Source organism: Pinus tabuliformis, chromosome 2_1 (genome assembly GCF_031772625.1).
Source record: "Pinus tabuliformis cultivar Carrire ecotype Pingquan chromosome 2_1, CPIR1, whole genome shotgun sequence".
Lineage (NCBI taxonomy): Eukaryota > Viridiplantae > Streptophyta > Pinopsida > Pinales > Pinaceae > Pinus > Pinus tabuliformis.
In genome coordinates this window covers 459,835,730-459,848,357 of record NC_142299.1, presented here as the reverse complement: position 1 = coordinate 459,848,357, position 12,628 = coordinate 459,835,730, and the positions used below count along the sequence as shown (strand labels likewise).

The 12,628-nt window shown below is 37.6% G+C and overlaps 1 protein-coding gene across 1 annotated transcript; it reads right to left on the bottom strand.

Annotated features, from left to right (window-relative positions):
* Positions 1 to 841: 841 nt before the first annotated feature.
* On the bottom strand, positions 842 to 12,173 carry LOC149200907 (uncharacterized). Its single transcript, XM_089401121.1, has 3 exons — positions 11,083 to 12,173; positions 8,559 to 10,335; positions 842 to 979 (listed from the first exon to the last, which is right to left on the bottom strand). The coding sequence occupies exons 1-3, from the start codon at positions 12,171 to 12,173 to the stop codon at positions 842 to 844; spliced, it is 3,006 nt and encodes a 1,001-aa protein (XP_089257247.1).
* Positions 12,174 to 12,628: the final 455 nt, after the last annotated feature.

Here is a 12,628-nt window from a genome sequence, read left to right as displayed (position 1 = left end):
AATTGAGAAGCAGCTAACATAACCATATCTATAGCAGAAAACAGAGACTGGAAAGACATTGGCCTCTCTCCGTAGCCAGAGTATGGACTAGACAAAGACATCTATCCTCAGAATTAATGACACATACCCAAAATTACTTAGACCACCCGGCAGAGAGGAAACAGTTCTAATCTGCATGCTTTGATGAGTCTAGCATTTCCACTTCCGCTTGACTGGTAGAAGCAGCCCAGGTCACAAACCCACTGTCATCATAAACAGGTTCGCCACCATCAGGAGTGGTCACCAAATTTAAAACACCACCTGCCCACTGAGTCGGGCCGCAAGGCACAATATCATTTTGAGCCGGATCCACGGGATGTTGTGGCACCTCCGAGACATGGCCACCTTCTTGTTGGTTATCTGCCTGGAACACCATCCCTGTCAGGTCCCCAAGAAGCACGCTGTCTCCCTGAGACTGAGAGGGGGTAGTATTAGCCGAGCTAACCTGATTACTGTCTTCCTCCGCGAGAATGATAGTGAGGCTTGCTGTCAAAATGGGCCTATTAAGCCGACTTTGGAAAGTGAATCTGGCGGTCTGGAATGAACTGTTCGGAATGGGCCTGCCTTGTTCTAGAGGCGGAGATGAAGGAGACGCAGAGGCAATAGGGATGACATTTTGAGGAACAGGGCGAGAAGGTTGGCCTCTATTCCCTGTATGACTGCCTCTGCGAGGAACACCGCGGCGTCGGGGCATCCTCAAAAGCACAAATTGACTAGTAGAGAGATTGAAACAGAGAAGATCTATAACCTGAGGAACGCAAAAAGCTACGAGGAGATTACCAATCCACGCTAATAGCCAGATTCAGAACACTAGACAGAGGTTCTGAGACAGCTCTGCCGCACAATGAATCGCTCCAGTGACTGAACCAGGTGTGATGAACCGATCCATGGAAATATACCAAATTCTCTGCCGATCACGCATGCCTGCATTTACTCCGGCCTGCAAAACCAACATTCGAGACTGCCCATAATTGAATTCACATACCCTTAAGCACTGTTACCCACCTGCGACGCGTCCTCGGCAAACATTCCACCTGCCGTTTGCCCTGCCAGCTGCCTTTGGTGTGTGGCTTGTCATTAATATGACTTGATACCACCCGCATCCGGGTATGCACAATGTTGTTATAAGAAGCATGTTGTGATATTATATTTACATCTCATGTAAAGATCGCTCTGATTGTTGATTGATTAATACACTATCTAATCATGTTACCAAAGCTTGTTGACGACAACAATGACATGAAATGATGGTGATTTGTGCCAAAGAAAAATTATGTTGGTAGATAAAAACTAGTGATCCATGCTGATCAATATGAGCTGCATGATGGTCCACTGATGGAACAATCATGCCACAAGGATATAGAGAGTGGTGATTTGTGGGTAAAGAATTCATGTCGATTGTAATAGCTTTTAGCTAGGTATGTTGTATTTTAATGATATTTTTTTTTAATATTTTATAACAATGGATAAGGGATGGAATCCCTTGTAAGCCATTGAGTGAGGGGTGAACACCCTCACAAGCGTTTAGTAATAAAATTAAACGCTTGCTGGTTTTCACCTTACATGGTTTCCAAGGTATATTGGTGTTCAATGATGTGATTGACTAATGTGTCAGTTTGATGATGTTGATTCCTTACCTGATGTGATGTTCATAATGTAAAGCATGTGATTAATTAATCTGGTTAAGGGAATCATGAAATGGATGCAAGGTTTATCATACAACTTATGTTAATATACTACAACAATGTTTGTTAATGGTTATGCAACTTACTATTCCTCTACCGAAAGTTACTCTATGTAATGATGAAGATTCTATCTAATGGTTAATGAGGAATCTAGATTAATAATTTGGATAGTTACTTGTGGATAAATTGTGAATTTTTTTTTAACTCCATGCATTTTCATGCGAGGTTACCGGGGTATGTTACAAGTTGTATAAGAGCTAAAGGTTGCAACACTGGTGCCTTTGGGGAATTGTTAAGCAGACAATAAATCAAGGTATGCTACTAGTGGGCATCAACTCAGGTATGAGTCTAAAAATCTATATATTGATATATGCAATAGACTACTTTGACTTGAGATGCATGGTGCATGTTTATAACCACATTGAAGGGTAATAAGTAATAAGTTTGTTGCAAAATTGTATTCATGATATTTGAATTCCGATGAGGACAAAGAATAATAAAACATCTATCAAGGGCGAAATTTAAGGGGTTTTTCATTTTAGAGGGGTAATTTTTTTATAAAACACACATTTCATATATTTAGCCCAACTTTTATTTAATATATCTATATATATATATATATATATATATATATATATATATATATATATATATATATCATTTTAGCCCAAAAAAAGGGGCAGATAAATGATGAAAAGACTTATTTGACCCAATTCACCCGGTTTGGGAGGTTATATTTTATTACAATCGCCTGATTTTCTGCTTTGCAATGTTAAATTCGTTTGCAATCGCCCATTTTCTAGTTTGGGAGGTTGTATTTGGTCCCAATAAATAAAAATATAAATAAAGTGGAGTTATGGTAAATAAATAAAACCTCTTTTTATATTTAGTCCATAACCCTCACAATGGTCACTTCTTTCCGTTAGTTCCTCTTTAGGCCTTTGGGATACCTACTACTTTCTTATATTATATAATTAGGGCTTGCTACTTGTTTGCATGTTGTGGTAAACAAACTTGATGTGTTTTTTTGATCTCGCAGTTGGAGTCTATGGAATAAGAAAGAAATTTGATAGCTTGACAAAAGTGGTAGCTTGACAAAAGGGGTAGAGAAAAGATTAATCTCTCCTACCTTGATAGAACTAGTGGTCAAGATCAACACCTACAAGAACTTTGTTGTGGAATATTATCAAAACTAATAGAAGGATATGAAAGAGTGTACAGTAAGAACCTTGACAAAAATGGCCACTGAAACTTGCAACATTGTTTGTAGGAAGAGAAAATTATGTTTCTTTTTTCCAAACATGTATGTTAGTATATTATAGTTTAATGAATATGTTTTTCTATTATCATATATGGTTTCATACTTTAACAAAACATTCGCCAAGATTTCCCAATGTTTTATTATCCAGTGAAAGATTTGCCAAGATCTTATAAGATTTTATAATTCAGTGAAAGATTCGCCATGACTTTACAAGATAATATAATCTGGTGAGAGATTCACCAAAATAGTTATATATACATATTATATTATTGATTAAATCGCCTCCCATTTTTCCTTTGTATCATGGGGATTCACCAATTTATTAGACATATAAACTTAGGGTGGTTCTTAAAGTTTTCCCTTAACTCTATTACACCTATGAAAAATCTTGAACACTCACTGGTGAAAGTGAAATTTGACTACCAACCTTTGCAAATATGGAAATATTAATGATACATTCAATGAACATGACTAAAGTTAAAATGCACTACATTTAATGAGTGAATGCATGAATGTAAAATATGGGGAATTTCTTTGAATAAGACGATAGTGTTTTAAAAAGGAAATTGGAAGAACCCTAATTAAACAATGAGTCAAGTAGTGAGACTTGACTGTAATAACTAATTGTTGATTAAGTCTTGGCTGCATTAAGATGTTTAGTAGCTGTGATTGGTTAGTGTTGCATGACTAACAAATAAAACATATATGCATGAATTGAATTTGATTTAAGATTAATACAATTCGTAAACAAGTGATTATGGTAGTTACTTCATGTATCGGTCTGTTGATGACAATACCTTGTGGGAAATTGGAAATGTTTAGATTGCTACCTCAACTATTATTGGCATTTACACATTAATGAATATTTTCATATATTTGTATGCATGAAACTAAAGTGATTTGGAAAGTGAATACTTGTTAAATAATGCATATGTATGACTAACATTGATGATGGGATTAAGTAGTGGTAGCTTAATGTCAACAAGAAAATCTTTCAAGGTAAAACATTGTAATGTGAACTGCAATTGTAAATGAGAAAGTATAATGTTATATGATATGCATGATTTTGTTACTTGGAAAATCTGAATTCATACAATATGTATGTTAGTTATGTTTCTTTTCAATCTAGATATTGTTGACCCATGTTGAGGCTTAAGTATAAATGCATGGTGTGCATGAATGTTTCTTTTGTTAATGATAATGTGCATATGGTTCATTTTGTAAATTACTATTGGAAAGAGTGCTAAAAGACAAATTTAACATGCTAGATAGTTGTGAAAGGCCAGAAGGCCTTGGGTTTCTTTCCCAGAGGGGTTGATGGCACTTGCCTGCCCGGATTTCCTCTCTCTAGAGATAAATGATCTCAGTAAGGGAAAATAGTTGGCCAAGATGATGAAGAGGGTAAAAATCATGAGGTAACTCTATTAATTTGGAACTTGTTAGAGGAGGCTCAAAATTCCTCATAGACGGGATGCTGTCAGAGGAATAGGCGGGACGTTGCTAAGAGGAATCCTGTATTGGACCTTATGTGGTCATTGGAATTCTTGAGCTAGTTGGCTAGTGGAATTCCATACCAGACCTAGTATGGTCTTTGTTAGAGAACTGCCTGGATGTGAAAATGACTCGATATGGCTATGTAAACCAATTCCCATGGGTTAGGATGAGCATTCTTTTGCCATTGTGGTTATCATAATAGAACAAATTAACTAATAAGTTATGCATTATGTTAAAAGTGAATTTTCTATATAATTTTGTAAATATCTTATGTACATTTGGATTGGAAATATAAGTTCCTTTATTGTATTAATAATCTTTTAATTGTCTTAGCAGGGGTTAGGACATTATGCACTTGGTGCATTTATTGATCATTTCGATGATTGGAGAGCTAGGTGCTCTATGAGTACTTTTATAAGTATTGTGTGGATGTCTTTAGCAGGAGCTAAGACATAAGACAATTTTCACATGGTGCAATGATTTGTCATTTTTCTTATTAGAGTGTTGGTGCTCTCTAAGTACTTGTAGAAGTACTGTGATTGAAATTTCACATGACATTGCATGAATGATTTATAGTTAAGAGTATTTTATTTAATTGAAAATGTTGTGACTAATATGATTATGTTGGATTTGTTAGTCATTTATTACAGGGTGTTTTCTATGGAGTGCAGATGGGTTGTCAAACCATTCTTAGAGAACTTTCATAAAAGTGACCATGAATTTAAATGGTAATGGGTAAGTAATGGTAAGATGGTATACAAATTTTCTTTTGATTCTATGAATTTTAATAATGGCTATCTAATGGAAAGTATAATTTGGTTATTTTTATAGTTGTAATTGATTATTCTTATTGATAAAACATTATTGTTTTTTCTTATGAGTCTATATTGGAAATAAAATTATTCATTTTGAAGGTGAAGGGCTACCTTTTGATTGTTTTAATTGTGATATTGTGAGTAAAAGTTAACAATAAACACCGAGGATGGTGTTTACTTCAAGGGGGGAAGTATGTAATATCCCTACTGAAACTCATGTGATTACATAATATTATTATTTAACTTGTTGACGTCTAGAATCAAGAAGTAGTTATGGAATGACTTGTAACTACCATTTTCGGTTCCAAGAAAATGATTGAGAGCAGGTGGAATGGTTGGGTTTTTTTCCTTCGAGTGTATTGAAGTATATAACCCTACACTCAAACTACAGGTAATATTTTCGCCATAGGTTTGTGCATGTGTCTTAGAGAGGCTCAGGCATGGTCCTATCTATACATTTGGATAATTGTTTCTTTCTCATATTAGTAACACGATTCAGTGTGGTGAAGGGTTAGTTTGTTGGTTTGATTTCATGCTAATTCACCTTAGCCATATCCCTTTCATTTTGCAGTTGGTGAGCTGTTGGATCAAATCTTATTTACAACGATTATTCTTTGGTTGAGGACATGGATGCAGTGGAGACACCACGATCGAGTTCGACATGTGATGGTGGCAAGGACCCAAATTGGAGAATGCCGCTATTAATATTCGCCCTTTTACTTGATACTCTTTGCTGGCCTTAGTCTCCTCTTCATAGTGGGTCAAGAAAAAGTTGCCAATCATAAACATGGACCACTGAAAGGCACAATGTTATTATCTAGTCTACAAGAGATTATCCAGATATATTTTACTAAGAGATAAGTACCTGCATTCCTTATTGAGAAGAATAAGTTGTTTTTGAGATTCTTTGGAAAATATCACGTTGTTGTGCTTAGTTATATATGTCATTCTTGCATGGAAAGGTTAAGCAATTATGACAGATTTTGGGAAAAGAATATATATATATATATATATATATATATATATATATATATATATATATGCAGTAAAAATAAAATATATTACTACATGTAGATAAAGATTGTTATTATATATTTTTCTTGGTAAAGAAAATATATTACTACATGTAGATAAAGATTGTTATTATATATTTTTCTTGGTAAAGAAAATATATTACTACATGTAGATAAAGATTGTTATTATATATTTTTCTTAGTAAAAAAATATATTACTACATATAGATAAAGATTATTATTATATAATTGCAATGTTAGAAGATAAGTAACCTTCCTTGTCTTTATATAACATTGCATATGCCTTTTATATAATAAAAGATAGGATTCATGCTCTTTTCTTAAAAAGGGATTTCGTACCGGTGTATGAAATAATAACAAATCCAAGTTATTTTCTTGGAAGTGAATATAGATTAAAGAGGGTAATTTGTGAAATATTTTCATGGGTGGTGAAAAATAAAAGAGAAAAACTAATTAGATTATTTTTCTTGGAAAGTGGGATTTCCTTTGAAATGTGTAGTTTTAATAACTACCTTATGTGTTTATAAGACATAAGTCTTTGTTGAAGAAAAAAATAAGTAACTATGACCTTTTGGTTAATTAGAATAAATAAATCTTGTGTTGTTCTTAAAAAAAACACAATGGTTTTGTGCTTAGTCATGGTATAATATTTCCATAGTGTTGGAAAAGATTAGTTATTTAATAAATCCATGGAAAATATTTCTATAGATTCTCATGGGTAAGAGAGTTCTTTTAAAAAAGAATACATAGCTATGAGAAAATATAATAACCTATGCATAGATGAAACTCACAAAGATAATATAGTCATAGGAATCTTCTTTGGAAAGAATATGTTTTTCTTATGGGTGAAAGATAAGTCAATGGTGTTAATTCCTTTACAAGATTTTGCAAAAGTTACATGTTTTGGTGGGTAAAAAGATAAATGATTTGTGTTGTATATTGGATAGTTTGATTTAATTGCATGGCTTAATGCATAAAGTGTTAACATTATTATTATTTTAGTTCTTATGCCCAAAATAAAGGTTGATTATGATACTTTCTTGAAAACAAATGCATGAGAACTTTGTTATGGTACTTTATTGGAAACAAATGCATAAGAACTTTTTACATTAAAAGATAGATAAACTATGTTGGGTTCTTGAAAATAACTATGTGGAAAGAACACATATGCAGGAGCATAGAAATATAGTTGATTACATGCATGAAATAGAACTATTGCGTTAGATCATTTAAAGAGAAACATGGATTTGTAGAGCTATTATGTTAGATCTTTTAAAGAGAAACATGGATTTGTGTGCAGAAAAGAATAAGTATTATGTTAGATCGTGGAAAGTAAAACAAATAATTACTTGCAATAAATACACTAGCTTTCATTTGTAAAATACATATATCCACATGCAAGAAATAATGAATAACACATTAGTTTTGTTTTGGAGCAATGCATGTCTTTGTGCATACAATATATTTTGTAAATAGCTCTATCTCTTGAAAGATGATTTTTGAAAAAGGACTTGCATTTTCTTGCACACTAATGATGTCTATCATGTTAGCCTTGCCTTAGAAGGGGCATGGATTTTTATGTATTATAATAATATCTATTGTATTGTAAATATTACTTAGTTTTTTTTTCCCTTGGAAAAAGTCGTAATTTCTATTAACTTAAGAAATTACATTTTGTAGATGCCGAGGCATATGCATATGGAGGCTTTACTTGCCTTATCAGGAGACATATAAGTCTGTTTACAAAAATTTAAACTGCTGAGTGGTAGATCTCCTCGCAGGGAGTCTGGAGTCAGTGTTATATCAAAACTGCCCTCAACAGCTAGAGGGAAAAAGAAGCGAAAATATATATATATTCTCTGTACAGAGAGAGTACTATGTCTGTCTATACATGAACTGTTTTTACAGCCGACTGATAGAAAAACTAATACATTTTTTTACAATGAGCACTTCAAAAAACATGGGCTTAGAGCCCAATTTGTCCCTGTTCTATAAACGGTCTGTGGTAATATTGATGGTGGGTACCATCAATCTCCTCCTGTATCAACCAGACATTGTCCTGAAGATGCGTTGCCTCTTTTGAAAGTTGGTCAGCCTCCGTGTTTTGTTCCCTGTAGATATGTCGACAGACAAAAGAGTCAAATATGTTTATCAACCTGTGAGCTTCCTCCAGAATATGTCTGAGAGAATATGCATTGCATTGAGATGTATTATTGAGCCAATTACATACGATTTTTGAATCACCAAATAACTGCAGATGTGTACAATGATGAGATAATGCAAAATGTATGAGGTGTTTTGCAGAGCAGAGTTCGGAAAAATTGTTCGTGCCCATCCCCAAGTTTATTTGGATTTTGAAGCAGTGTTTATCATTCAGGTGTAAGATAAGTCCCCCTCCACAGCCAGCTTCCTGGGCTGAACCATCAAAATATGCCCAAGGTTTAGATTTTTCTATGATCTCCGAGGAGATGATGCGCTGAGGGGCAACGGGGTCCTCTTCTGGAAGGTGATCATAATCTGAGATTATGTGCTGAGTGATGGATGGCCAGTGTGGTTCTCTGAGATTGAAGATGGATTGATTCCTAGCTATCCAGATGGCCCAGTTGACAAGGAGAGGCATGTTCCTGGCTTTGCCTTTATGAGCAAGGCACCATGAGTTCCAAGCATCTTGGATGTTGTTGCCTTGCCAGGGGAGTAAGGAAGGGTAGTGAGCAGATATACCGTTCCATAACTCTTTAGATGAAGTGCAATTCAGGAAGAGATGTTCGGTGTTCTCATCAGCCATACGACACAGATGGCATCGGAAGGGGCCGTGGAAGGATCTCTTCATCAGATTGGCACCCGTAGGGATCTTGTCTAAGAGTATATTCCACATTAACAGGCGGGTGCGAGGGGCGGCCTTGAGTTTCCAGAAGGATTTCCAAGTAGGGTCAATAGATTGAGGTTTATGGGGTTCCATGAGGCAGATGTATCCTTCTTTCGGGGAGTAAAGACCAGTCTTGGCAAGGGCCCAGATGATTTCGTCGGGCTCCTCTGTTAAGCGAATGTGGGCCTGTGTGAGGGCTTCAATATATAGCAGCCAGTCTTGTCTCCAATGCACAGGTATGTCCAAATCATAAGCTGTTTTCCAAGCTTGTTGAAGGACAGTGGAGTTGATGTGGTCGCCAATGTGCTTGATGTATATGATGCCTCTATCATTTAGGTAGCTAATTAAAGCGGCAGGTAACCTGTGAGCGTTTCCGCATCCTACCCAAGGGTCCGTTCCAATGCGGACAACGTTTCCTTCCTTAATTCTCCAGGTAATTCCAAGTCGCAGCAGGGGGAGAGCGTTCATCATTGCCTTCCATATGTTGGAGATATTGCTAGCTGGGGGACGAGACTGTCTGAGCCAATCCATCAAAGTTGTAGGCCATATATATTTCGCTAGTGCTACCCGGGTCCAGAGACTGTTAGAGCTGATGAGCTGCCAGCCCAGCTTAGCAGCCAAGGCTTTTGAGAATAGCTCAAGCCTTTTTATGCCCCATCCTCCCCATCGTTTAGGTATAGCGATGCGATCCCATTTTACCCAAGCAAAAGTTTTCCCAGGTTGATTTCCCTTCCATAAGAATCTGCAACAAATGTTTTGTAGTCTGTTTAGTATGCCTTTTGGTATCCATGCAAGTGTCATCCAGAAAACTGGAGTGGCCTCAATAACAGCCTTGATGAGAGTTAATCTGCCAGCCCTGGATAGATATTTGTGGTACCAGATCTGTAATCTTTTCTCCACTTTTGCAATAAGCCATGTCCAGTCTGCTATCCTATACCCGAGAGGCTTTAAACGAAAGCCCAGATATTTAAGCCCATCATCCAAGTTAAGAGCAGAAAAAGGAAAACGCTGGGTAGTATAAATAGACTCATGCTGAGAACAACCAATAATGGTGATGGTGGATTTACCTTCATTAATCATCATCCCCGTAGCCTGTTGGAAGAGCTTGAAGATATTGTACATAATTGAAGAATCTTCGATGCTTCCGTTTAAAAAGATCAGAACATCATCAACAAACAGAAGATGAGTCAGATAGAAATTATCCGTGATATTGATGCTAATAAGCTGATGTCTGTCCTTCGCTGTAGTGATGGATCTGCTCAGACCTTCCATAATGAGGAGGAAGAGTAGCGGGGAGAGGGGGAAACCCTGTCTGAGTCCCCTTTCTGATAGGAAGAAGGGGGTAGCTTCACCGTTAAGGAGGACACTATAGGAAACATCCTTAATACAGCTCATAATCCATTTAATGTAGGTATAAGGGAAGCCAAGGTGGGTAAGAATTAATCTGATGTAGAGCCAATTTGCTCTGTCAAATGCCTTAGAGAGGTCCAGCTTGAGAATCATGCCCTTCTACTTCTTAGTCTTCAGAGTGTGGAGGAGTTCTTGTGCAGTGGCAATCGCTTCATGTATCTGTCGATGTTGGAGAAAAGCAAATTGTTCGGGGGATATATGACCAGACAGTATAGGCTTCAGGCGATTTGCTATAATTTTGGCTATAATTTTGTATAGAACATTACAGAGAGAGATGGGTCTAAAGTCATTAAAGGAGGTAGGAGAATCAGATTTCGGAATAAGGGCAATGAAAGTGGATTTGATGGCTGCATGAATACTACCTTTCCTCCTACTGTCCTCCACGATTCTGAGTAGATCATCTCCCAAAATGTCAAAAAATGCAATAAAGAATTCGATGGTCCACCCATCCGGTCCAGGGCTCTTGTCTTTTTTGAACCATTTAATGGTGGCCTCTAGTTCCTCCTTCGATACAGCCATCGTCAGGTTCTCCGAATCCTCTTGTTCCACAAATATGGGGAAGTATTCAGCGACCCGCATTATCTCTAGTATGTTAGCCATACCGGGTGCCTTGTAGATGGATTTGAAATGTTCGTTAGCAAGTCTAGCCAGACCCTGCTGATCAGTAATCCTCTGCCCCTGAGCATTTTGTAGTTCCCAGATGGTGTTAATGGCTTTTTTTCCATTTGCAAATTTGTGGAAGAACTTAGTGTTATTGTCTCCATCAGACAACCATATGGCTCTACTTCTAAGGTGCCAGCTCTCCTCTCTTTCCTTTAGAATTTGTGTGCGCTTAGATATAAGAGTAGAATATAGATCCTTGTTTTCCGGTGCTGTGAAGGTGCCATCTGACGAATCCTCAAATGTTGCAATGGCTCGTTCGGCCTCCTTCAGTATCTTGTCATCATTAATCCGCTTCAGGTGTGCCCAATTTCTGGAGAGGCTTTTGAGTTCAGATAATTTCCTTAAAAAACCAGTAGTATGCTCCTCCTCTTCCGTGATAGGATTTGATCTCCAATACTCCGATACAAGCTGATGATAGCTGGGATCCTTGAGCCAAGAAGCATTGAATTTAAAAGGGCTTTTGATCTTCGGGATATCCTCAGAGAGTTCCAGGAAGATAGGTCTGTGGTCAGATAAACCCCCGGTTCCAACCCACTGTCTAATACGAGGGAGGAGAGTGAGGAAAGCCTCTTTGATGAGGAATCTGTCGAGTCTTCTAGCTAGGCTCTGATCACCACTTCTATTATTGGACCAGGTATAATGTAACCTGACAGGAGGGATGTCAACCCAATGATGATCTTCAAGTAAGGTGGAAATCGAGTCAGACAGGTTATCCGCTTGGGCCGAGTGTCCCCAGGATTCACAGTGTCCCAAGGAGAAGTTCAAATCCCCTCCCAGGATGATGTTGTCTGCCCGGAAAAGTTCAGAAGCAAACAAGGTTCTCCAAAATGGTTCTCTGTCCACACAAGGTCCGTAAACATTGATGATACGAAACTCAGTGTTAAGAGAGCGGTCCAATAAGTCCATACCGATGTAGCCTCTGCCTCCCCAGGAGTTTCGAAGAACCAAGGATTTATTACAGAAACCGATAGCAATACCCCCCGATCTCCCAGATGCATCCAAAGCATGGAATGTCCAGTTCGGAAGCCAAGAGCAAAGAATAGGAATGAGGGTGTCAGCCGAGCAGAGGGTTTCCTGAAGAAAGATCACTTCCAGGGCAGTCGAGGTGAGCAGTCTTCGCAGGGCTAGTTTTTTATGGGGGCTAGCAACCCCTCGATAGTTAAAGGATAGAAATTTCATGGAGGGATAGGCAGAGGGCCGTCTCTAGCTCTAAGGGCCCTGTCAATCGTTTGTTGTCGCCCAAGGGCAACTTCTTCCCCCGCTGTATGTCTGGCCTTAGTGAGTTGGGAGGGGCGGCCTCTAGCCGATTTAAAGGAGGTCGGGGGGAGAGTAGGTTCAATGCCTATCGCGTCGGCATCCTT